Genomic DNA, 26,629 nt, shown 5'->3' with positions numbered 1-26,629 from the left:
TCCAGCGTTAAAGCAGGGAAGGCCTCTGGATGGAGGGGGCAGCTGCTTGGTCCGGAGCTTACCCAGAAGCTCTGAGGAACGCCCCGGCTTGAGAGGGGCAGAGCCACAGGAGCCCCCCGGTGTAAGTGCTGGGACAGACACACGTTTGTGGAAGCGGGGAGGCTGCAGCATGCGAGGGCAAGTTGAACCAACAGATCGAGGAGCGGCGGAGTCCTGCAGTATAGCAGCGGGGGCTCTCCACTCCAGCTCTGCCACAGACTGACCTGCTGAAGCTGGGCTCTCCCTGGCAGCGGCCCCCTGCGGAGCCCCAGAGCCCAGGCGGTGGAGGTGGGCGCTGAGCAGACGATTCAGCTCGTCTGTATCTGGAGCCACGGGGCCTGCTGGGCCAGACACATCTGCTATGAGAGCTTTGGGAGGGGGGTCAGCGTCTCTATGGGCTCCTCCCTCTCTACTGCTCCTCCTTGTGGGGTCACTGCGGCCCCCGGTGGGGGGAGTTTTTACTAGTCTTTCCTGCCGGAGGTGCTCGTTGAGGCAGGGGCTGGAAGGCTGTAGTATTTGAGGCTGCAGGGAAAAAAATAGAAATATATATCAGTCATATTTTCAAAAAAGTGTTTCTTCAAAAGGGGCTGATTATGAATGCATAATAAGACAGGACTTTGAGTTGTTCTTTATCATGTTCCAGAAATGGTTGGTTTTCAAAAACTTCCCTTTTTTCAGTGTCTTTGATCCCTGTGGAATCCAGGGCTTTGAATATTTTACAGAGGAAAAAAAACTTCAGTCAAAAACGCAAGCTGAAGACTCTGCCTGTCTTTGATTTATTGATTTATTCTTAATATCATGGCCTGTCAGCACCGACAGTCATTGACCTATTCCTAGAAAGGGGCAGGCAGAGTCACAGATGAAGCCCTGATTCAGCACTTGATGACAGGCAGAAGGGAATAACCTGGCTGTCTGGCTGTCTGCAATCTGGTGCTAAACTCTACCTGTCATTTGGTGATCACCGCTTCACAGGGGCCTCAAATCATTCCTGAGACCCAAGATTAGAGCTGAACGACATTGATTAAAAATGTAATTGCGATTATTTGACAGAATTTTGCAATTGCGATTTAAACTGCGGATCCTGCCATCAAGTTTTTCTTGTCATACATTTTTTAGAACTTTAAAATCATTTCAAGTAAAGTGATTTTGTAAAAATGTGCAGGATTTACTGAATTTGGGTATGATGAAGGGTTTTCACCAATATTATTTGTACTTGATTCATGGACCAAAGATTACCTGGAGCACTAAAACACCTTGTTCAGAAGTCCATTTTGGACCAATTAATTGCAGCCTCTGCGATTTGGAAATTGCAGTAGCTAATTTTGTGATTTTGATTTATTTATTTAATTTTTTTTGATTAATTGTTCAGCTCTACCCAAGATGTCTGCTGCCTGTGCAGGGAGGATAGTAAGCCATTGGCCAGGGAACAGCTACAGCTGTTACTGCATGGACTTTGAAATGAAGACCGCCATGGTGTTCCCTCCACCAGGGGACATCTGTCTCTGTATGTATGTACATGCACATTTGTCTGATTCATGTATCTGAGTGTACAGACGCAGCCATTGAGGAATTACCACATTTTATATACTTTCTGCACCACTGTTCCACTCTCAAAAAGGAACTGTTTGGAGAATCTTGTTTTTACGATAGGCTCATAATGTACAGTGCCATAATATAACATTAAGCAGTTGAGTACAGCACCAAAACAGCCATTCTGGACCACGTTTCCAGAGAAGGAGCAGTATACAGGGACACAGGGACTTGTGCTTATTAGTCCATCCAGTCAGGCTGTTGATCCCTAACTACCCATTTGATAACCATAAGCAAATCCAGAGATGCTCAATTCTTGACCTTATCATCTTAAAAAATCATTATGCTATAACTAGAATTACTTTGTTCCAGACTGATTTTTAAATGGACAGTATATAATTACTGCATAACATTACTATTAAAACTAGTACTCTGAGCACTGGGTAAGAAACCAGACAACTGGCCTTTTTGTATCTATCTTTTTTGTAGCTCTGTAGGTGGAGCCTGGCTTTATGGTTAGGGCTTTGAATTAATCTGGATCCAGCAAAAGGCTAATAAAAATGCATGGAGTCATAGTAAAGTGTGAGTGGAAGTATACGCCGTGAGTTGAAAGTATAAAGATTTCATAAAGAAGTGAATATGTAGCTATGTAGGTCTGGCTACTATGCCTGACACTGTCATCAGTCCCTCGTATGTGTGAGTGGGAGTGGATGTCCAAGGCCACAGCTCCATCTCCTGGTCCCCTGCCACACTGCGTCCACTGGCCTCTCATCACAACCCTCGTCGACCTCTGGGTGTCAATTTATTACTGGGCATGTTCAAAGTGTTTCAAGCTTTTGGCCAAGGGGGCCAGTACACACATTTTCACATTATAAAATTTGTAATTCAAAAACTCCTGAATTAAGTATGTTATATTTTGGGTTTGTTTTGCAATATCTGCAAATGAGCAGTCTGCCACTCAAACTATGAGCAGCGGGAAGATTACAAATTAAGTCCTTTAAAAAGGGAGTACCACTGAATTTCAGCTTTGCATTTCATTCCCATACTCAGTTCAGTTTGTGTGGGTGAGTACTCACTACTGACTCCCATCGCTAAATTGTTTGAAAATAGCTTGTTCCAATTCATAAATTACATATTTCATGAAAGCAGAGCTCCATAGTGAATTAATTAGAAGAGATGACGAAGGTGACAGTGACATTACTTCAGATGATTTTACGGGGGTAAGGGTTACTGTAATCATTGCAAACATTTTAAGAATCTGCAAAATCACTTTCTTTGTTAAAGGAGTAATGTAAATTGGCACATAACAGATTAGAGTTTTGCAGTGCCAGTTTTTGGCTTTAGGACAATACAGTTCATGTTTAAAAACAACAACAACAACTGAAATATCCATGGCCACAATAGTGACCTCTTACACTGAGTGGTTTGCATTGAGTACATGTATTTTTATTACATGTGGGAATAAAGTCCCTGCCAGTGATAGCATCATGCTGTATCAACTGAGCTACACAGGGCAGGGCCTCAGTCATCAGGCTGTCTGCTATAGGTGCTGATTATTGGCATTTAGGGCTCTTTACTGCACTGCCAAAAAGTCAATCTCTCAATTCACTGACAATAGCTATCACTTTAAAAACTGCCTGTCTAACCAAGAAATGTGTCAATTTGAGAGCCAATTCAGAGGCATCTGGAAAATGTCAGAGCCCACCATAACCAATCTCATATCCGACTCTCACCATGAAAAGTGGGCAATTTCATCATATAATTGGAAGAAATACCAAAATGAAAGAATGTTAATAAGGGAGCAAATTATCCCCATTTAGCCTCCTGGAAGACTGCGATCATAGCACTCTGGATTACATGCGGTGGCACATCTATTTCAGAGCTAGATTAGACTTTATAGCATAATCTTATATTGGTGGTTGTGAAAATGGTGATTTGGATTGTGTGCAAATGTAACCGCTATGGATAGAATTGGAGAGCGGACGGGTGTGATTGCTCACATTTGTCTCTTGCTTGCTGTGCTAAACTGCTTATGATAGCAGAGTTACAATGAATGCCATAGCTCAGGGCGGCAGTAATATGCTTTCAGTTACAATAACAAAGGGTTATTCATGAACTGTATTCCTTCAGATACAATTCGGCCAAGTCATTTATGAAGTGAAAACACCTTGAGTAATACAGCACCTGGTCACTGAATGAAAACATAGAAAAAAAATCCACACAGAAGAATTTACCAAAGCATGCATGATGGTTCATAAACACCTCGTTTGATAGGATGGAGCAGATAAAAAGAGGAGATGTTGTGAAACTGAGAATAACTACAGCACAAAAACAAGCTAGAACTAATGTCAAAATCCCACAAAGAAGAAAATGTGCATGAAAGATGAAAAATAGAAACAATTTAATGAGATGACTAAAAAAGTAGCACTGTGACCCCAAACTGTCTTCCGTAGGAGGAGCAGACCAAAGCTGCAAGTACAGACACACAAGGTCAGAACTCCAAAACAACGGCAAACCCAGTGCAAAGCATGCAGATGCAGATATAGATGGGCATGCTTCTGTCGTGCCACATCACGCCAAACCGCAGCCTAGCGTGCAGGAAGGGGGCTGAGAGGGCGGCATGTCGACTGCACGTTAAAGAAAGGGTTACTGTACCACGCTCTGTCAGTGAAGTACTGCACTAGGGGCTCCACTCCTTGCCATAGGCATTATGCACGGGGAGGCAAAAGGGAGAAGAGAGAGAATATGGGAGACTCGCTTATAGAGATGAGAGGCAGAGTCAAGAGGTGAGGAGAGAAGAGGGTAGAAAGACAGAGGGAGACTGAGACGCAGTAGATAGAGAGAGAGAGAGAGAAGTTGGACAGACATAACAGACACTTCCTGGGGTTAAGAAATCGGGAATCCAGCATTAACACACAACCCATGCTTGCAAGCAAAGGCCCGTAATAGCTTGACAAACAAACCAATTTAATGCAAACCTCCATCACTGCGTCTTCCATTCATAGAGACCTGTATGAGGAGTCCAATTCTTTCTCTAATCCAAATACTGACAATGCCTATTTTCTATTCTAAATACCTTTATTACTGGCAAAAAGCCCTAGCTGGTTTGTTTACAGTAAGAGCTCCCACTGGGGGGGTCAGAGCATTATTGCTTTATTCAATGAAAATAAAATAGGTTTGATTTTCTCTCTTCTCCTTTCCATCTTATATATATGCATGACTGTGTGCCAACTATATTTTTGAATTGCATGTTTGAATATCATTAGCTCTCTCTCCTCTCTCTCTCCCACTATACAAAAATACTTTTGGTCCTCTGGCTCTTGCTTAATCAGACCTTGCTATCCAGTGGTGGGAGACACTGCACTTTGACTGACAGCTGGGTTACATACACATTTTTTTGAAATAGTCTAAACACAAGTATACTTGATGTTGAAACCACCCCAGATATCAAAAATGCCTCCCCATTTTGTGCCATCATGCTTGATACCAAGCCAAGCCGCACTGAGACAGATCAAAAGAATACAGTGTGGGCTCTGCTTCTCTCTTTGTTTCCCCCTCATTTTCTCTCTTTATCACTCTCTTTCGTGCGTGTGCTTTGTCTGAAGTCTATTTACCAATTCCCTTTCTCTTTACCTGCCTCCCCTACTAGCTACCTCATCAGCAAAGTGTAATTCAACAGCATTGTTGCGGGATTCAGTGAGATGGGTGAGGTGTTGATTGCGCTGGCATTGTTTCTCCAGTCTTGTCTTTTTCAATGAAGTCAGATTGGTTCAAGAAAAAGTCACACAAAAAAAAGTTAGAAATGTAACTGAAGAGCATCTCCAAAGCAAAGAGCTGACATTTTATGTAATGGACAGATGTACTACGTGTTCAGAAGCACAGAACAGAACAGGAGATATACCGATTGATTGGAAGATTACTTTATAATTCATTTCCGTCACATACGCAGTGCTTTCTATCAAAACTGATCCACCATATAATACAGCTTCAGACAGTCAAATATAATATCTGTATCTTATTTTGTATACGTATACTTTGGATACGTGTTGTAATATATTATGAAGGTTGCACCTAATAACCTATCAAGAGGAAGGAAGTGAGTCGTGCAGCATTGCAGCGTACACAAATGTGCAGTATTGGAGAGAGAGATGACTGGAGAATCTGAGACTCTAGTTGCAACCCTAACTGTAAGACGAAGTAAGAGCAGAATGATCAAGGGTTTTATCTTAAAATACAAAATATTCCATCTTTGAAAAATGTCACGGTTTTAACACAGATAATGACTTACAACTCCTACCTCGACAGAGGGAGGAATCACCTTTTTTGCAAGTTATGATGGAGATTTTATTTTAGAATGAAACTCTACACGTATTGGGTGAGGGGGCAACATAACAAGACATGCAGCGGAGGGTGCGGTGAAGAGAAGGTTAGAAATAAAGTTTTTGTTACAGGGTATCTGCAGGTTTCAGAAAGCCAAATTTAAAACTTCTCAATACCTTTATAATACAACTGGGAATTGAATTTAAAAAAAAAAAACCCAGCCTGTTCCTGATTGAGCATACCTAATGAAAGTTCTGAAACTATAAATGGGCAGCATAAGAAAAAGGACAACAGGAAATTAATTAAGGGACGTGAAGTACAATTGTGTTTGGCAAAACAAACAAAAAAAAACTGTTTTGCATATTGTACTACTAACCCTGTTCTGTATTAATTTAACAGTGGGAATGCAGTCCAACCAAACCTGTTAATGCATGGTGAAAAATAAGACTGCTGATAATTGGATTGAGGACATTTTAATACTTTATGAAGCCTTAATTGGAGATAATTTATTTTAAGACTTTTTAAGGATCCATGGATACCCTGTTTTATGAAGCGAGGAAGAAGAGTCTGGAAAAGGGGGTTAGTGACTCACTCTGTCTGCGCTGGGGCATGCTGGTACGGGCCGAGCCCTGGTGCTGCGCCTGCCACGGGGACAGCAAGGGGGTGGGCAGCACACCCTGCGCAGAGAAAGAGACAAAGGACAAAAGGCATGACGTACCAAAGCACACACACACACACAAGCGCTCACACAAAAACGTGACGAACACACGATCACGAAAAATAAACCCAGTTTACGTGTATGGTCAACCCAACTGACAGAGAGCACATACACACACAGGCAAACACAAAATGCGCACACATACTGTACACACACACACACAGAAACTCAAGTACCATGTCAATGTCAGATCCATCAACTGAGTTCATAAAGGTTCACTGCAAATTTCTTAGAATACAAAGTCTTTCATTTTTAATGAGTTGGATTGAATAATTCAGCACAGAATGAGTTAAAATGGTGTGACATTGACAAGCATTCAACACATGCACACATTTTAGTCCACATAAAAAAGGTCTCTCTCTCTCGGTCACATACACACACACACACACACACAAACAAACACACACACTTAAAAGTGCCCAACCACATCACTATATTAAGCTGTTGTGAGTAGGAAATACAAAGCACCCAAGCATGAAGGACATACAGTACATGCATGCAACGGTGGGGCGTGAGTGCTTTAACAACCAAGTCAGAAGGTTAGACTCTCTTCAAAGTTATAAAGAACATAATATGCCCCCAAACCAGCCTGTGGCGGATATAGGAGAGAAAGAAAGGGAAAGAGCAAGAAAGCAAGAAAGAAAGAATGAAAGAAAAATAAAAGAAAGTTGGTGCCATTAACCAATCCATCTGAGTGTCTGTGTCTGTCATTACTTTCCTTTACTCATCTGTACCAGACTCGCATATTGATTTGGTTTAATGGTAGTCTACAGGAAGCAGCAGAGTACACAGTACAATTACACGACTGATCACACGACTGATTTATGTGTCTGTGTCTTTCATTATGTCCTTCAGAGTTCTACGTGGTTAAAAGTCACATTTCGAATGGAGCCTTGCTTCCCTCACCCCCTCCACCTCCAACACCTCCATCGCCCCCATTACTGGAGCCGGCAGTGCACAAAAACCACGGTGTCTTTGGAAAAGGAAACAGGGTTTTCAGGGGTGAACACCCAAAAATACACTGCTGTACCATGTTGCCACTCGTGTCACTTTGAAAATTGTGACATTGCAGGTTTTATGTGATGGGAGGGGCGGCGGGTGGGGATTGTTCAAAAAACCTGTGATGGTATTTTTGGTTGGAATTTTTATGTACACCTAATATTACTCCATTTTATTTATTTTTTTATTTTATTTTTTTTTAGCTTTTTGGCATTTTTTGTTAAATCTGTGTATGTTAATTATATAGTTATTATGACTTTAAGGATGAATGATAATATGATAAGGAAGAATGAAAACAACTATGACAGGGTTCTTCCCATCCAATTTGTGTGGGACAGCCTGAGATTTTGCTCCAATTATGCTGTTTTACCAAATTTTAGAGCAGAATGAATATGCTGTAGATATTCTTCAGAGTGAGTTTCTTTCTGTACATTGATCTTGAAAATTGGCTAAGACAATAACTTTGCACTTACAGCAATTAATTTAGGAAAGTGGCAAGAACCAATCCAGCAGTGTTTATCCACTCTATTAGTAATGCTCCATCTAACAGAAAAGTAATATCTACATGATGTGACAGGAATAGGAAACATTGCTGAAATCATTGTGAGTTTGGATTATTGTCAGTGGTATTGTGGCTTATTGTGAGTGTACATTTCTGGTATATTTGTTCTTGCTAATAGCCTGCCTTTCTTATCTAATCTTCTCCTGTCTGTTTTACAATGTTCTAGTCTCTCACATTGCCAAATCGTGTCGTCTGTCCTCTGAATATTTTGGTCGGTCAGCATGTTTGTTTGCATTCAGGTAAAGTGACTACTCGTTGTGCATCTGTCTGCAAGCGCATCTGTAACTGTGCACCTGAAAAAATAAAAGCCCTTTTTTGATACCAAACCCATCCTCAGGTTAAGCAGGCCGAAGCTGGGTCTTTAAGGATCCCTGGCCCCCATGCGGAGAGGCAGAGTGGACGGGCAGCAGGGCCATCACGTTAAGCAGAGAGACAGACTAAAACCTCATCAAACGGTAATCTCCTTCCCTCAGCTGTGCAGAGGGCTGCCTCTCAAATAGGACCAAATCTCTAACACAGAAGAGAGACACACAGAATCTGACAGAGGGAGGAGGGAGAGAGAGAGAGAGGGGGGGGAGAGAGAGAGCGAGAGAGAGAGAGACAGAGAGACACAAAGGGGAGGTAGCAAGTTCCCAGCAGGTCCAGCCCAGGCTATTTCAGAGCCCTCCCGTTGCGACTAGCGGAGGCGGGGGATGAGTTTCCCTGATCTGCCCTCCTCCATGTCTTTCCTTGAACACCAACAACTGTTTCAGCGGGAGGTCTCGGCAGAAGCCTCCCGTCGAGGCTTCATTTGCAGAGAGGAAGAGCTCAGGCTATGAGAACAGGAAGGTGCGTCGGAGAGCTAACTCCCAAACGATTCTGACAGTGTCTGGCAGTTTTATTAGGTCTCCGCAGCAGCTTACCCCGTCTATTTTTTACACTCTCCCATCCCTGTAAAGGCTCTCCAGTGAAGGCCTGACAGCACTTCAAAGGGGCAGGGAGACTGAAATTGGGAAGATATGAGAGTTTTTCAAATTTTCAGACTGACGCAAAAGAGAGAGAATGACATTTAGCTGTCTGAGAATGTAAAAATAAACAAAGGAACAGAATGGAACAGAACAGAAACAATAAAACAGCACAGTTGTGTTTGGAAAACCATCCCCCTCATCAGAAATAACCAAGGCATTAGCACTGAACTGTTGCAGCACTGCCATTGGAAGAAAATCTTGTAACTCAAATCTAGACATTTTGGCTTTTCCCCATGTACTGAAAGCTTATGTGGCCCTCTAAGTGCTGAGTAAAATTTTATTACCAAAAAGCCAATAAATGTGCAGTTGTTAATCTGATAGAAAAGCTGTTTTTCATTAATGGTGTGAGCCTCCTAGACCGGTGCCATTTGGTAGTCCAAGTTCATCTCATAGTGCAATGCACTGCCAGGATTTGCGAAGCCACTTGCTCTTTGTCCAAACTCCCAAAAGCAGATGATAATACTTGGCGATGTGGGACAGGTATAAAAAAAAAAGATAACTTCAAATCAGGAACCTGCGATCTGTATGCGTTATTATAAAAGTTGCCTTTTCTGAAGCTACAACCTTTTCATCCAATAACAGCAGTATTAAGGAGCTAGTACTATACTGTGTCCTTGACACTGACTCTATCTGTTTGAATCCCCTACACACAGAGCTTCTTGTGGTTGGCTGGACGAAATGCCAGGAACTTTTTTGTGTGTGCCTGCGTATTTGTGTGTCGGGCAGAGGGGATGTGGGTGCAGGAGTAATGTCAGGATCTAAGAGAGAAAAATCTCATTCTTTCACCCTGCTACTTAATGCTGATCACAAACCCTGTCCAATCCTCCCACCTCTCCCTTCCCCATCTCGCTCGCTCGCTCGCTCGCTCTCTGACATTACTTCCTCAGCCTCTCTCTCTAATTCTCTGTAATGTTTAAGACACGTTACTTCGTTCACGATCCTTGTCTCCCTCTCTCCTCTCCAGCACTCGCTCTCTGCCCTTGTTGCTTTCTCCCTCGCACATTATCTTTCGCCTTCTGTCTCTCTGTCTCTCCCTCTGTGACAGCGACTGGATCTAATTATGACTGAAGTAACAAGTAGAGAGGTAACATGAAAGGAAGAATGACAGAGAAAGCAAGAAAAAAAGAAAAAGACAGAGTGAGCAACACATTGAGAGAGAGAGAGAGAGAGAGAGAGAGAGAGAGAGAGAGAGCTGGAGAGATAGAAAGAGACGGAGGGAGGTGTGAGAGACGCAGAGATGAAGAGGAGGGTGTTTAAGAGGCAGACAGGGAGTAGGAGGGTAGCGGTAATTATCCCTTCTGTCTGCCGCTGATGAAACACTGCCTATTGTGTTGCCATTGTTTCACTGCTGCTGCTCGTCTGCTTGTTTGTTTATCTGGGTTATTAACAAGGTCTGCTCCTCAGTCCCCAGTCTGCCGAACTCATTGTTCAGTCATGCCCCCGCTGGAGTGGGCCCCGCACTTGAGCACAAGAGATGCATGTGGTATCACACACACACACACACATACACACATACAAACATGTGGTACAAATGCTCACACACATACAGACACACGAGGCTGCACGGTTTTCTATTGTGCTAAATCTCAAATTACTAGAATGGCGTTGCTCATGTTTTATTGCTTGTGAAAGGCAGAGCAGAGAAAAGCAGAGAAAACATAATTTCTGTTGTTGTGATTGCTCTGGGGAGCTATTCAAACAGATTATTTTTCTACAAGTGACAGTTAAATAGTTGTTAATATGAGACAGAGTCTGCCTCCTGCTGTGACAAGTGTCTCCAATTTTTATTTGCACTTGTAAAGATAGAGACACACTCTCACAGCATATTTTAAGACAGAGTTTTTCAGAACGTGGTTTTGGACTCAACATTGGATTGTGAGCAGATTAAAATGGCTCCCTGGAGAAGCTGGCGGCCCAAGCAGTTAGTTAAGTTATGTTGCCAAAGAATTCCTTCAGTAAGACTTTGAGAAGTTAGCAGCCTGAACACTGTAGGTGAGTAGGTTACTAGTCTCAAAAACAAAAAAATGGTGAAATTTGTTAAATAATCCACAAAATAAGTTTTTGGTCCTGAGAAAAGATCCACTGAGGAAAGTTGACAACTACTGTTCTAAGATGTTCAATAAATAATGACCTGGAAACAGAAACAAGCCTTGTCCAAGGCAAAATGTCTCAGGCTGTGAGCTTGTCCTCTTAATACCTCTTTCAAAGCACAGAGAGGCATGGGATTCCACTGAAGTTGAATCTCAGGTATTTGGTGTGTCTCAGCCAGGTACTGAACCCCAGTACCAGGGCGGACACACTACTCACGAGGCCACTGATGAGGTCCAACTAGAGATGGGCATAAAAGCCATAGAAAGATTATAGCTAGCGGCCAATGACAGCAATTTATTCTTGGCTCGTCCACCAATAAATCTCATCGGCATTACAATATATTTGTGATTGACGTTTGTCGTAGATGTAGCAGAGTAGCTTGGTGCTGGAAGCTACCATCAGAGGACAAGAGCTAGTCCTATTCTCTGATATAGCAGCACTTTGAAATGTTGGAAAAGAGAAGGAAAGAAATAAGGAGAAGTCAGCAGAAAAGGGCGTTCGAGGGAGAAAGAGAAAGAAAACAAAGATGACAGCAGAGGAGGAGCAGGGAGAAAAAAAAAAAGTTAAATAAAGAGAGACAGACTCATAGTGAGTGTGCGTGTGAAGAAAAATAAAAAAATAAATGTTTGTTTAAGAAAGTGGAAAGGGTTAGAAAGAGAACAGATAAAAAGAGAGGCGGACTCAGAGAAAATGTGTATATAAAAGAAAAATAATGTGTAAAAAAGTGATAAGACAAGAGCAGAAAGCGAGGCATTGTACAAGGAACAGTGTGAACCAGAGCCTGGTGAAGGTGCTAAGCTTGTCAGTGTGATACCAAGGGCTTTGATACCGTCTGAAAGGAAGAAAGAGAAAAAAACATCTCTTTCTCTCTCTGTTAGTTGTTTACCCTCTGCCCTTCTTGTTACCTTGACATAATGTTGGAAGGGAACAAAAACACAATGAAAAATGTTTTAATTAACCTTTTAGAGAAATCGTACAATGTTGTAATGTCAATAGATTACGTCTCATCACAAGGCTGCAAAAAACACTGAAGGAAATAGTCTCTGCCTTGGTGATGGAAGAGTAATGCAGGATTAACGGGAGGAGAAAAGACGGAGGAGGATAATTAAAGAAATATCCAAAGAGAGGTGTACAGAATGGAGAGAAAAAATATGGGAAGAAACCAGTGTGCAGTTTCTCTCTGTGGTCTGTGTGCTTTGTTATTATACAACAGGTAGTTTCATCCAATCAATCCAATTAGTCAAAGATATGTTCCAACCATGGTGATGATTCCCATAAAGCACAGCTAGCCATGTTTTATTGGTTGCTATTGCTGCTCGTGGTAACCAGGGACCTAGTTAGCAATCTTGCTATTTTTCTTCTGTTTTTTTATTCCTATTTATGTATACCGCATTAAAACAAAATATTCAGACAATGTACTTGCACTGATAACCAGCTCAGCTGTGCCTCATACCGATCATATCACCATCGTACCCATAACACAGTAAACCTCTCGGGTATTATTGCTTTTTTTTCTATTCTTTTGTATAAGTAATCTTTTTCATGCTGCTTATCTCTCCTTCTCTTAGTGTGTGTGTGTGTGTGCGTGTGTGTGTATAGGATGCGTGGATGCGTGCATGTGTGCGTGCACGCATCCTATCACTCTTTAGCCAAGAGTTGGTCAATTAGGAGAGTGTGTACTAGGCACCCTGCCTGTGGCACTCCTGCTATTGATTCCATCTCCAGCTGCCAGACAGCATGCTACTGTAGCATGATATTGAACACATCTATACATCTTCCATCTTTCTCTCACTATCTGTCTATCTGTCTTTCTCTTTCACATCCTCTCTCTCTCAAACATTAACACCGGCTTCACCATTTCCTGTTCAATGCAAGAGCTTGGCATTAAAGGTCCATTCCATTGAAAAACGCAATTTTCCAGCTCTCTGCGTGGTTATGAGGCATTTGGGCTGTAAATTGCCATGAATAAATATTGAAAATCAGGGTTTGTGAAATTTTAAATAAACACTGTATGACCAAAGCCACGACTGGCTCCTCCTGCTTTCAAAAACGGCATGGAATTGGGTGAAATTCTTGATGCATTTTACGTCAAGAATTACCTTAAATATCATTGGTTGCATTTTTTTGTCCCACCTTTCCTAGTTCCAGCAAACACACCACCCTTCTTCTCACTAAGGCTGCACAATGCTGGCTTAAAATTGAGATAACAATTCTTTAACATTCCAGTTTTGCATATTTCTTTAATAAATAAAAAAGTATACAAAAGATTACAAAAAACTGTCACTGAAGTTGTCCTGGGCATCTCAGCTGTCCGTCTGGCCTTGATGGTTGTGATGTTGCCCTCACTGACATATTTCATCTTGAATCGTGGCTCAAGAGTTGAGGCGACATCGACGAGCTCCTGCGTCAGTGGGTCACTGTAGTGTTCATTGAGGTACTTCAGGATGTTTGTCTTTATTGATCTTGTGAGCTCTTCATCTTTCACTACTTCGCTACCACTGCTGTGTTGAAAAGATGGATGACTGGCTTGAGGAAGGAGACGGTGACATCCTGCTCTCCTGCAAGGGCATCAGTGAACTCTGTCAAAGGGCTGAGTGTCTTGCTGATGGCTTCAAGGCCTTCAGTGTCCTGCCATGTAGGGATGAGGCCCGGCCTTCCTGTCAGAGGTGAGAACATGTGTGATGGCACTCTGCTGTTCAAGCACTCTCTCAACCGTGACTTGTCGTGATCCCCATCTTGTAGAGACTTCAACTTGTGCTCAGGTAGCCTTAGTTCCCTCTGTGCCTGTGCAAGCTCTCTCGTCCATCTCCAACCATAATTGAAGCAGCTCAGAACCTTCTTGCAGAGACCCACAGCTCGTTCAGTCTGTGGATCTTTCATTGCATTCTCTAAAAAAGTACATGTCATTGTAAAATGAAGACAGCATAATGCTAACAATTAGGCTACATGAAACACAAACATTAACACTGTCCTTTCTATTCACATCCTTATTATGCTATTTATGTTTAAAATGCATTCACAAAATAAATCATAAAAAAAACATTCACGATAAGCACATTACTATACTTGCATCATGTAATAGAAAAAATACATTGTATACATTTGTATTTTGATGTTTTAGCTCACCTATTGCAAGATGAAGTCTGTGCCCTGTACTGTAGCACTGTAGTCGTGTCCAGTTATTAATGGAAGCTGCCTTCACAATGTTAGATTCATTGTCTGTTGTAATGCAGACCATCCTCTCCTCCTCCAGGTTACATGAGGTCAGATCCTCCCTCAGCCCCTGTGCAACTCATATGGTCTTGAGGGAAAAACACTGTTTGCAGGCAGCGACTTCTCATTGAGCTGATAAAATGAACTGCGAGGCTTATACGATTCCATGGTTCTGCTTGACCATAAAATTTGTTGCCGTCGCAACATATTCGAAATCTCTTAAATACGTTTCAATTTCTCCTCCACATTTACTGTAAAGACCAGGCAACGCAACATTTGTGAAATGATTGTGAGATGGGATTGCATAGCGTTTGCCAAGGGTGTGTATAATTGTCTTGAAGCCTTCGTTCTGCACGGTATTGATGGGAGCCATGTCCTCAGCCAAGTGATAAGTAATGGCCTCTGTAATCTCTTTGTGCCTATGGGAGCTTGACGGATACAGGGAGGTATTAAACAGCGTGTCCATAATTGAAGTTTGTGAAGCGGTGAGAGGACAGCGACTTTGTGCTGTAGCTTTCTTTACCTTCATGCACTTATCGTACTGTATTTTGCGGTGACGCTTCAGGTGGTTAAATTGATTTATCGTATTGCCATGTGGTGCCGCCACTACTGTATAACACCGCTTGCACACAATTTGTTCTTGATTAATGTCATCATCTTTGAATCCGAAAAAGTTCCATACAATTGATGCACCTTTTTCCAGCACCAACTTATTAGTTTCGTTGTCAGGGTTGGGCAGATTTGTCTCATTCTCACCATTATCAGCAGAATTTGGTCGACTCATTTTGATTTTGAAAGTTTCTCCTGCACCTCGCCAGTTCACGACTGAGCTATCTGCCTGCTTCTGTTGAAGCTGCTGCTGTCACCTGACCGGCTCGGCTGATGGCGGCGCCTGTTATTATACAAAATGCTGCTGAATCACTACCTTTAATGATTCAAATCACATATAAACTTGAATAGAGGTTTTGATTTTAATTTGATTAATTGTGCAGCCCTACTTCTCACTGTGGGACTGTAATCGTCTGTTGTGACTGCAGGCTAGATAGTTACTTGAGGAACTAATTATTTTGTGTACTGCCAAAATCACTAATCAAACGTGGCAGATAGTTGTTGTATAATACCAGGGTGTCAACCTGCACAAAGCCCATGAGGAAAATGTATGATGAGCTTGGCTATTTCAATGGCAAGTATTGGACTGCTCCGTTTAGATTCAGCGTCCCTATGCAGTGGACTGCATTCTGAATTTTACTCAACACTCCATGGATTCGCCAAGTTTGCTAGGTTGACACCTGATACCTTTGCTTCAATCAACTCAAAAAAGAAACAATCTGCAAGAAGCCACCGCTTTTTATTCACAGGTAATGCTAGCCTTCGTATGCTAGCATTTCATATGCTAGCATCTGTTCAACATGTCCAACACTGTTTACAGTTTACATGTGTGGTCACTTGTGTTGTCAATCCAAGCTCTGTTGTAAACAGAAATGATACACCCACAGTTATGAAGACAGACCCTAGATAGATAGTTAAAATGAGGCTGCATAAAACCAGTATACAGTATTTTTGTGAAATTGAAGGAAGAGATGTTTTTTGTGAATTTATTATCCCTTAAAGGTGATTTGCCAACAGCACAAACTGAATTTTAAGTCACCAACACAGTCTTTAAGAGTGTGAGACAGAGTGACATGCCCACTGACAACCTAATAAACTGTATTCCACAAAGAGGACATGGTCTAGTCATCTAACAATTCAGACATGGCAGGTCAGAGAGAGGGAGCAAACAAATGGGAGGCTGGCAGAGTGAATTAAGGAGAGTGACTCAGCAACGTACTGTACACACTCACTTGGTGACAGTGAGCAAGTCCACTGTATACCAATGGAAAGAATGTAAAGCTCACCCTAACAAAAGCAGAAAAAGTGAAGCATATATTGCATATGCACTTATACTTAGTACGTATAACTACTATACGTAGTATAAGTATTTACTTATTGTTTTACTAGCATCAACCTGTATCGGATATCACATATGTTGTTTTGCACAGAACAAACTTTAGTGCCTGTGGGTGAGTGTGTGGACTCACGGCATGGCTGGGTGCTCTCCAGTGTGTCTGGGTGGCCTTGTCATACTGCTGATGCATCCGTCTGTCCAGCTGTCGGTCACTCTGTCGTAGTGAAGAGGGAGCCCTCTGGTGGTGGCACTGGCATCTGCCCTGCCGTCCTTGGATAGGCTGCGGGGTGGGGGTAGATAGATAGAGAGACAGATAGACTGAGTTTCTGTTGGCCCTGTTGGATTGTAGGCAAACTGAGAGGTACAGTATGTAGCTCTGAACTGATGAAATTTTGACTGGAATCGATCGGCATGCAGGCAAAAACCAGAAAAATAAGGCCCAGAATGAAAATAACTAGAATTATCCTTAAGGTGGTAAACAAAGAAAAAAAACTGCAGCAAATAAAACCTTGACATTTGTTCTAAGCACATGTTCATCCTATATTACTTTCTTTTTCATCCATTAAAACCTTTATTGACTAACCACTCTGCCTAACTGATATGACTGGGTATTGTATATGATTTATTGGCTTTTTTTTTGGTTAACTTTACCCAATATTTTATTTGAAAGAGTTAAGAACAAGTGAGGCTAGCATTGACAATGTGTATCAAATCATTTTGCAAAAAGTGTAGTACTACACCAACCAAGCAAAGAGATAATATAGAAACATGCACTTGGCTGTAGACATCTTGGCAGAATTCAACAGAAAATGCTTTGTCTTTGCCAGCCATGGTGGAAACTTCAATGCAACTCTAACAACAAGAATGCATAATCATGTGCAGTCTGCCTCAACAGCTGGGGAAGCAGCGTCCAAAACTGCATTCTGTCAACTAGGGCTGACAAATCAGCTTTCTACCTTTGATAGCTCCACTTTCCTCTCTCCCATTATTTCATTTTCTCTCCCATTCTCCCCTCTCACTGTCCTTCACACATACATATACAGGCACTCATTTTTCTCCCTGCCACACTCTCCCTCTCTATTGTTCTCTCGTTACTCCATTATCTTCAATTCGGTCAACGGTTCCCTCCTTCTGTCTCTCAGCAGTTTCTCTGTAACACTTCATCACTTCCCTCCATTTACCTGACTCTTTACCAAACATAACCAGTGTTTTTCACACTTTTTCTCACAATCACAGATTAATTTTATAGGATTAACCTAAATTTTAAGCTTCTATGTTTTTAGGCTACTACTTTATTCCATCAACCTTATGCTGCAGAGACTTTGGAAGGTTTGGGCAACAAAACAATTCACAATGCCATTTTTACCATTTATGCAACCCAACTTTCGGTGCAACCTAGTACTTCAGCACAGCGTCAACACTAAATATCTCAGCTTCCCTCTTGTCTTCCCTTCTTTTTTGCCCACATACTCATTCTTTCTCAACCCGTTAAGTTCAGGCACAGATCGGAAAATATTTCCTGACACTTTGTTGAGGATGAGGGGGTGACAGCATTGTGCTGGAATCAAGAACCTGCTGTGGGTGGGTGCTAATTCTAATTGGAAGGATAGTATGCGGCAGGGAGGCTGGTGAACAGGCCTCGCTTTGACATTTTGGTATTTCTGGACACGGTGGGGATTTGAATAATGTCAGCCAGGCATACGTTTGTTTGGCTAACAAGGGAGCCCTGGCTGAGACACTAATGAATGTTAGAGTAGAGATGGATCCAGCTAAAAGCGAACAGAATGGAGGTTATTGGTAGTCAGGCATAAGCGTACAAGTACACACACACACACACACGCACACACACTACTGAGCATATAGGAATCCAACAACATACCAAGCAGAAACAACTCCCACCTACAACAAAGGGTACTGTATATTCACTGTGCGCTAGACAGTCAAACAGTGGCACTGCACATGCATCACCAGCCTTCCACACAGTACATTATGTGTTTTCAGAAATCCCCATGTTCCCTTGTGACACTTCTCTATCTTAAGTATTCTACAAAGCACATGGAGATTACATTCCTTTATGGAAAGTCTTTGTTCACTCTTTTCTCTCTTTTTTCTCTCTTTTCACTCTCTGTCTCGCTAAGATCTGATAAATGCGGGATTTGTGTAAACAACAAGATAACAGAAGCCGGTAGGTAGGCGCAGACATGCTTAACAGGCTCAGATCTGTATAGGGAAGCAGTTTCTAAGAGGTGAACTACCAGCAAAGAAGCTATACGTTTCATGAAGTAGGGGTGTGCATCTCTCCTTCTAAGACCAATTTGATACGCATCTCGATACAGAATTAATGATTCAATGCAACGAAAGTACATTTTAAGAAGCCAACAATTCAATATTTTTCGATTCAGTCTTGATGCAGTACGGAGCGGTGCGATATGAAGCAATACGATATGATGTAATTCAATTGTGCAAATTGCATTTTACTTCTACCATAGTTTCACCACTGGTTGCAAGAAGGAATCTGTGGGCATAAATCATTCCAGCTATAAGAGAGGAATATGGACATTAAAATGAAAATCAGTCAACTCAAAATAATCCTTTCAAACAAGCCATTGTTTATCAATAGTGCCTTGCTGCTATATTTATATATGCAATGGCTTCAGTAATCAATTTTGACCATGCAGAGCTGTTGGCGAGTGGAGCCTGGAAGAACATTTTGATACCTTTTTCATCACTAGTGCTCCCGCTGGCTGCAGGTGAAGAGGGCAAACAGAGACTCTCTCTCCCACAGCGAGTCCATGGCATCTCAGTGGGTCACGAGATTAGTACTGCTACCTGTATATTTCACTGCTGCTTGGCAAGTTTTACATATTGCCACTTCTATCAAGTTTTCCAACTTTATAAAACCCAAAGGGGGTCTACACTTGCAATTTATAGGTGTTAATGTGTCGTTTGCTCTCCATCGGTCTACATTCTTGACCAAAAAAAACGGGCACATTGGGCAGAACAGGGAGAAGTTTGATTTCTTTGAGCGAAAGATGGGGGAACATGTGACATGAACCTTGAAGACACTGGAAGAGACAAGTATATGGACATATGTAGGCCTGTCATATCAGGCTTTTCCGATAGAGACAAGCCTGCATCGATTTAGCTGCGATTCCCTCCCAGCTTTGGCCCCATTCAAGCTATTTTAATCAATGCAGCCATATCCAAGACATTAAGCCCAGCGCACCGATTCGAAACGGTGAATCGTTATACCCCTAGAAGGGAGTGATCAGCAAATACGAGCCCATGAGCTATTATAGCCCTGTTTGTAAATGGGAATACCTGAGTAACACATGCCTGGATTGTGTTATATTACAAATCAGCCCAATATTCCAGATATCGCATTGACTACTTGTCCCCTCTCGCCCTCCCTGGCGTCACTCCACATGTATTTGTTTTAAAGAGCAAGAAGAACAATAACAGCCAATAACAGCCCTTGAAAACAGTGAATATGCATTCCAATGAGGTAATGCGAAGTTGAAACTTAAGCAGTTAGAATAGTAGGACAAAGTTGTGTATTATTTACGAAGTAAAACAGTCCTTGTTTTGTGGCATGAAGCAAAGTCCCTTTGTGCCATCAAGCAATCCAGCAGATTTCCCAAGAAATCCGACCTGGTGGCACACAATGTAAAATGCAGTGCAGAGGCCGGTGGAGGCTGCCAATCTTCTCAGTGATGATCTTGTTAGTTTATGGTAATTACACTAATGTCTCAAAATGAGCGTGGTAATGATTTATTGATGTTAAAATGCTGCACGTAGCACCTTTAAGATAAGACAAAGTCCTAGCAGGCCTAACAACAGTAATGAATCAACTATATGGTGCCATTTCTGGCGTGAGTCCCAAGCATATGGCAGGGGCGGAAAGTATTCCCAAAATGGGACAGTTACATTATAAGTATATTTCCCCCATGTCCAGCCCCCCTTTTCAGACTGGTCAGTTGTAACAGTCCTGTGCACACGACTCACCGTTTGTTCCCGTTGATGTTGTTGTAGCTGTTGACACTGCAGCGTGAGCTGAGCAATGGTCTTGTCTCGACTCCTCAGCTCCTCTCTGAGCACTCGCACCTCCTTCATCAGCTCCTCCAACTGAAAATACACAAACACACACGCATACACGCATACTGTAGAAGTCACTGTCTACCTTAGCTGGAAACTGGAGAAACATAAAGAACATATGGCCAATCAATCACCACTGCAAAACTACAGTGAAGTTTCTTACCTGTAATGCAGTGGTATTGTCTTCGTTCTCCTCAGCAACAGCTGCTGGAGAGCCTGCATCCTCAAGCTGGAAACACACATACACACACACACACACACACACACACACACACAGAGTACACAGTGAAACTCAATGACAATCGCCTTAGGCAAGCTTCAAGTGGAATATTTCACTGTAGTGGAATATTTAACGTTTTTTGCATGCATACCCCACTACAAGACCCTGAACTGTCAACCAGTGTTGGTTACCTGGGGCAGAGCGGCTGAATACGTTTTTGAGCATGCGATTGATTTTTGTCTCCTCTTTTGAGGCTGCTTAAATAAATGAAGCACACATCAGCTTGTTCATATATTTGACACATTATTTAAATATTGTTTTCCTCATGTCTGATCCAGATTTTATCATATGTGTAAACAAAAAATTCAATAAAACGTTCTGCCTGCTCTTCAGTCAGGTCAGGTAGATAATCCACTTGGAGCTAGCATGTGTAAACAGAGTTGCGCTGCATGCATGACTGTTTGCACAATACAGCAAAGATCAATTAGGATTCAGCGAGGCTGGAGGCTCATTTTTACAGCCGCTGCCTTGAGCTCAACATCATACTCCAAAAAACGCAATTAAGAACAGAGCTACTAATGGGCCAACTGAAATGGTTTCCCTCTTGAGGCTACACAGCCAAACCGTTTGACTAATTGCAGTGAGCACAATGAACACATCTGAAGGAGACATTTGATTAAAATGCAAACGTAAATATCACTTTTTATGGTGTAGAGGGTAAATTGAGTCAAGGTATTCAAGATAATTTAGCTTCGTGGAGAGCGTAGCGCGCTGTGCCGGTACGTGTGTGGATTTCTGTATGTGCATAGACGGGAGTGTGTGTTTGTACGAGTGTGTATGCTTTGTGTGTTTCATTTTGTATTTAAGTGAACATTTCTTCTAACTGCTGACATCGTCCATTTCTTCATTCCTCTCTTCTCTCTATGCCCCTTCCCCTTCCCTCACACCCTCTCTTCTTCCCTCTGAATGGATTTCTCCCACTGACAGAGATAGATCTATTAAGTGATTAACTTCACACAAACACACTCACACACACCCCTAATAACTTGGAGGAAACTGACATGGGACTGGCACAGTAGATTAAAACCACTGGCAAAAGCTTACCTATCCATGTCTGCTCTCTCTCTCTCTGTCTGTCTCTCTGTCTCTGTCTCTATAGGAAATAAAGAAGCTTCACGTGCAATATTTCACTGTTGTGGAAGATTTTCACTTTTTAGCTCGCTGTTTGTGACACTACTGAAGACAGCAATCTGATAAGCTATATCTTAACAATCTCAATAGGCCTGAGTATGAAAGTCTCTGTATGAGCTTACTGTACTTGGCCCAGACTGTATTTGGGCATGTTGTCTGCAACATAGTGGCAAGCTACCTATGGAGAAAGGCTGACATTTTTCACAAGGTCAAATCTTGTCAAAAGCAGGACAAAGCAGCATTCTATGATAACAGGATTTATTAAACCTAACTGATTCGACATTTTAGAACTTGTTCATGTTTAAAATCAAAACAAATCAAAACTAGCTCTCCTCAGTTTGTCAGAAAATATTTTAATGTAGCTCATGCTGGACGCCTGAGCACAGTGATGCAGTGCTCTGCTGCCACACAGATCACTCTGGCGATGTGATAAACTACTATAAAGCCAGCTAGCCCCTAAAATAGACATAGCAACAGCTGAAATCAAACCCAAAACTTGTCCTGACATTATATGTGGCCTACTTAGACATGTTTGGTTTGATTCAACAGGGCCTGGGTGAGGTTACGTGATTTACATACAATAGATTCAAAGGATTAAGCGATAGGATTAGAAGTAAGTGCGTGTGTTTGTGTGAGGTTTGTGTACATACACACCTATATAAATATGTGTGTTGGTGTCAGCACGTGCATGCATGTGTGTGTGTGTGTGTGTGTGTGTGTGTGTGTGTGTGTGTGTGTGTGTGGGCACTTTTTGGTACATGCATCATCTGTGCTGGTGCATGTGGACGTGTTTGTTTGTGCTGATTCGCATCTCTCTGCACGTGTGTCTAACCTGCAGTAAAGTTTTGAGCCTGAGCAGCTGGTTCTTGAGCGAGCTGCAGTCCTGGGCCATGTGTTTGAGTGTGAGCTCATCCAGCATCCCCATGTGGCCATCCTGCCTCCCTACAGAGGGGACGGGCCGGGGGGAGATCCTAAAGGAGCCTGGAGCCCCAAGAGCATCGTAGTGCTGGAAGACAGGGGCCCTGACAGGGAGAGAAACAGACAGAGAGAGAGAGAGACAGATAGAGAGAGAGAGAGACAGACAGAGAGAGAGAGACAGAAAGAGACAGACAGCCACAGAAAGTCAGAATGACAGATGTTAAAAGCAATATCATTGTCTTTATGTTTGCCTTTATTGTGCTGCTTCAGTAGTTTTCATTTACACATAAGTGTTCATACTTGTCAAAACTATGATCATCATGAATCAGCTAAATTACTGTATAAACTCACAACACTGCCAAAGGGCACATAAGGCCTTGTTGGAATCAACACATTTCATTAAGTTTAGGATTTTAATATTGTACATCCTAGTCCCTAGCTCTCTGAATGACTGTGACTGTGGAATTGACGCTGAATATAGACCAAGGTAATAGACCAATTACTGTATCACTTTTGACAATCATAGACAGGCATACAGACACATCCAAACCCTGACTTAAGCAATAATCCACAATTGCCTGGTCACGTCAATCTTTTGTGATAAGAAGCAATATCAATGCCACATGCCAATGCAACAAGTTTTACGGGGGTGAACAAAATAACAGAAACATCACACGAAAAAGAACCTTACATTTGAATTAACTAAATAGCAAAAGCAGCTAGACAGATGAGTTATATTAAGTTTAATCTCACATAGCCGCACCTCCGACTCAAACAACGGAGGTCTGGAGAAATTCTCGTCATAAAACGTGGATAACGAGACCTTGGTGAGCCAAAGGCAGCATTGATCGGCTCTGAGCGTTCACGCACAACCCCACAGAAATGGCACTTCTGGTTTGTTTTTCTGCCCAGGTAGAACAGCTTAGCTATAATGCTAGCTACTTTGCCAAGTAAATTTTGAGTTAATATACAAACTCTTTGGCTAAATTAAAAGAGCAAGATAAAAGTGGATGAAGATTTTCAATCAAGACGTTTTTGCGTCGCAGCAATTAGTGTCCCAATTACACCAGAGTCAATGAAGCCTTCTGAGTTTAAATACTCTGCTGAACAACAGGGATGTAATGGTGTGTTTACCAACTGGCTATGTTGAAAGTTTGATTTATCAAACTTGGCCGACAGCCTGTGATGCATTACATGGGAGAAAGAAATTTGGTTCTATAGCTATATATCAAACTCATTGATGACAAATCCACAAGCACCGGAAAAATGGAAACAAATGTTCCTTTAAAACAAAGCCATGACCAAGCAGAGCCTTCCTCTCCATCATTCATGAGTAATAGGTATATTGTTATTGTAGCAATCCCTCTATTAGGAAAGTAACAGTCCACACCAGGGATTAATCAGTTTTCATTTAGAAGCCAGAATAGACAAAGCCATAGCCCACGCCAGCATCTCATCAGTTTTACTTCACTAGCTAGCTAACTGTAGCAACGTCCAACGCACAAAGACACATAACCTGATGTGTCTTCTGCGCACAAAACGTGGACCCCTGAGCAATGGAAAAAAAGTAATTTAAGTCTGATGAGTCGTCTGTCGCCATTTTTCCAACATCTGGTGAAAGGTTTGGAGAAAGCCAAAGGATGCCTTCAACCCTCAATGTCTGTTTCCAGCTGTTAAACATAGTGATGGATCTGTAATGGTATGGTAGCCATCTTGTGGGAGTCATTAGGTCCAATCATTGCTCTACATGGTCATATAACAACCAAGGAATATGAGGCCATTTTATAGGACCATGTGTACCTTATGGTGCAAACACTTTTCCCTCATGGCGTTCTCGATGAAGTCAAATGCATTCCATGCCTTCCCCAATCACCAAATCTAAACATCACTGAACATTTACAGGAAGTTCTGGAGCATAGAGTGCAAAATACATTTCCACCTCCCTCAAAGAACTGGAGGCTTTCCTTCTTGAAGAAAGGTCCAATATGCCACTGCACAGCTCAGGACTTGTAAGCATTTCAAGGTCGATTGAAGCTGCTCTGAAGGCAAAGGGTGGCCCTACTCCTTATTACGTACTTGGTATTCATACATTGTTAGGTGTTTCTGTTATTTTGTCCACCCCCTGTAGATCTGTATGCAAAGTGACAATATGGAGCTCGGAAATACTGGCAAGCTTTTCTACTTGCTTTGACCCTGAGATCTGGCGTGATTATTTCAGTCTATTTTTGGTCTAGGTTGTTATTACCACATGAGATGTCAATACTGTAGACCCCAAAGCAAATAAACTAGCAGTGAGCCAGTAAAATGTCAGCAAGGATTCAAAACGCATGCTGTCAAAGTATAAGATAACAGTTACCATTGTTCCACTTAGCAAGCACAAGGGGAAAGAAGCGGCCTGGACTGGTAATCAGTTATTTGAGAATTTTGTGCAACAATATGCCTATTCAGTTACATTTTACACAATTTGATGAGGAATGGGTTACAGCATCCACAGTAATAACAAAGTACAAAAGTATGATCAGAGCCTTCTATGATGGATACATGTAAACACTACTATACACCATCTTTGAAGCCTAACCGACCTGCTGTCATTGTGGAAGTGGTCTGGTCCATTCCAGCGGTGCTGCTTTCGCCGCCAGTGGCCTTGCCGACCGGCCCTCTCAATGTGGGCCATCCTGTCAGCGTCTATATAGGGAGAGGTCAAAGTACGGTGAGCTGGGGTAAGGTTAGCAGAGTGTGTGTATGTGTCTTTGAAACAGAAAGAAGGAGGGAAAGAGAGAGTATGTACACCCTGCTTTGTAGCCTGTAATTTGTAAAGTCAGTGTTTGCAGAAGACAAGAAGATGTTAGAGAATAAAAGTTCAGCAGTATTATTTCTGATGGCTTTTATTTGTTGAAGTGTGGCTGAGGCTGAGCATTATTATGCGCGGGTTGGAATTTGTCTCTGTCTCTCTTTCTCTCTCTCTCTACACATACAAAATGTACAGCTATGAGTCAATTTTCCATTCCATGTGGTGCATACTGTGCATATTTCAAACATCAAATCCCTTTCTCCAATATATATATACATATAAATCACGATCTGATCCATCTCAATCTCCATTTCTCTCAACTGTCCCCGCCATCAAACACAAACACACACACGCACACACAGTGACAGGCAATTTCATTTTCAAGGAGGTAAAAGGACACAGTATTTGGCAACACTCAATACCATATAGCTGTGAAATGAACCATGACCGCAACAAAATTGACAACTAACAGAGCGCGACCCCCAGAAAATCAAAAGGACCCCTGACTTTCTATAGGCCAGAAACAGACTTTGTACTTTTACCAGAGGAAGATACAGAGAAAAAAAAGATAGAGAGAAAAGAGAAAGGGAGAGAGAGAGAGGCAAAGGAATAGAGGCAGAGTGCCACATTCCCAATCCAAGGTATTCAGTGATGGTGGTTAAATACCTTACCCTGAGTGTCGCCACACAGCGCAGGAGCAGACAGCAGTCCAAACTGAAGTGTTACATTCCAAGAACTCCCTGAACTTTCCCAAAAAAACCCTTTTTTGCTTCAAAAAACCTCCTCTCAAAAGTAAAACAAAGGGAATATAACCCAAATGGAAAAAAAAAACCTCAGAAAAGGCAGAGAAACTCAGAAAGAGAGAGAGGAGAGAAATGGCTCCTTGTCCTGTCAGCTGGTGAGCAGTTAAAGGGCCAGAGAGAGAACGTCAACCCAGATCCCACCCTCCTGCCTGGCCCGGGCTTTGTTGACAGGCCTGTTTTTCTGGGA

The 26,629-nt window shown here is 42.1% G+C and overlaps 1 protein-coding gene across 1 annotated transcript in view; it reads right to left on the bottom strand.

Annotated features, from left to right (window-relative positions):
- Positions 1–357: 357 nt before the first annotated feature.
- ccser2a (coiled-coil serine-rich protein 2a) overlaps positions 358–26,629 on the bottom strand; it is a 58,552-nt gene continuing 32,280 nt past the window's right edge. Inside the window, exons 6-12 of the mRNA XM_078288564.1 lie at positions 25,431–25,533; positions 22,763–22,952; positions 20,683–20,748; positions 20,430–20,549; positions 16,558–16,704; positions 6,482–6,566; positions 358–561 (exon numbers count right to left, since the gene is read on the bottom strand). Of these exons, the coding sequence (XP_078144690.1) occupies positions 470–561; positions 6,482–6,566; positions 16,558–16,704; positions 20,430–20,549; positions 20,683–20,748; positions 22,763–22,952; positions 25,431–25,533 (803 nt within the window). The 3' untranslated portion in view covers positions 358–469. The remainder of the gene's footprint in view (positions 562–6,481; positions 6,567–16,557; positions 16,705–20,429; positions 20,550–20,682; positions 20,749–22,762; positions 22,953–25,430; positions 25,534–26,629) is intronic.

Source organism: Centroberyx gerrardi, chromosome 15 (genome assembly GCF_048128805.1).
Source record: "Centroberyx gerrardi isolate f3 chromosome 15, fCenGer3.hap1.cur.20231027, whole genome shotgun sequence".
Lineage (NCBI taxonomy): Eukaryota > Metazoa > Chordata > Actinopteri > Beryciformes > Berycidae > Centroberyx > Centroberyx gerrardi.
The sequence above is the reverse complement of the archived record's forward strand: the minus strand, read 5'-3'. Positions and strand labels throughout refer to the sequence as shown.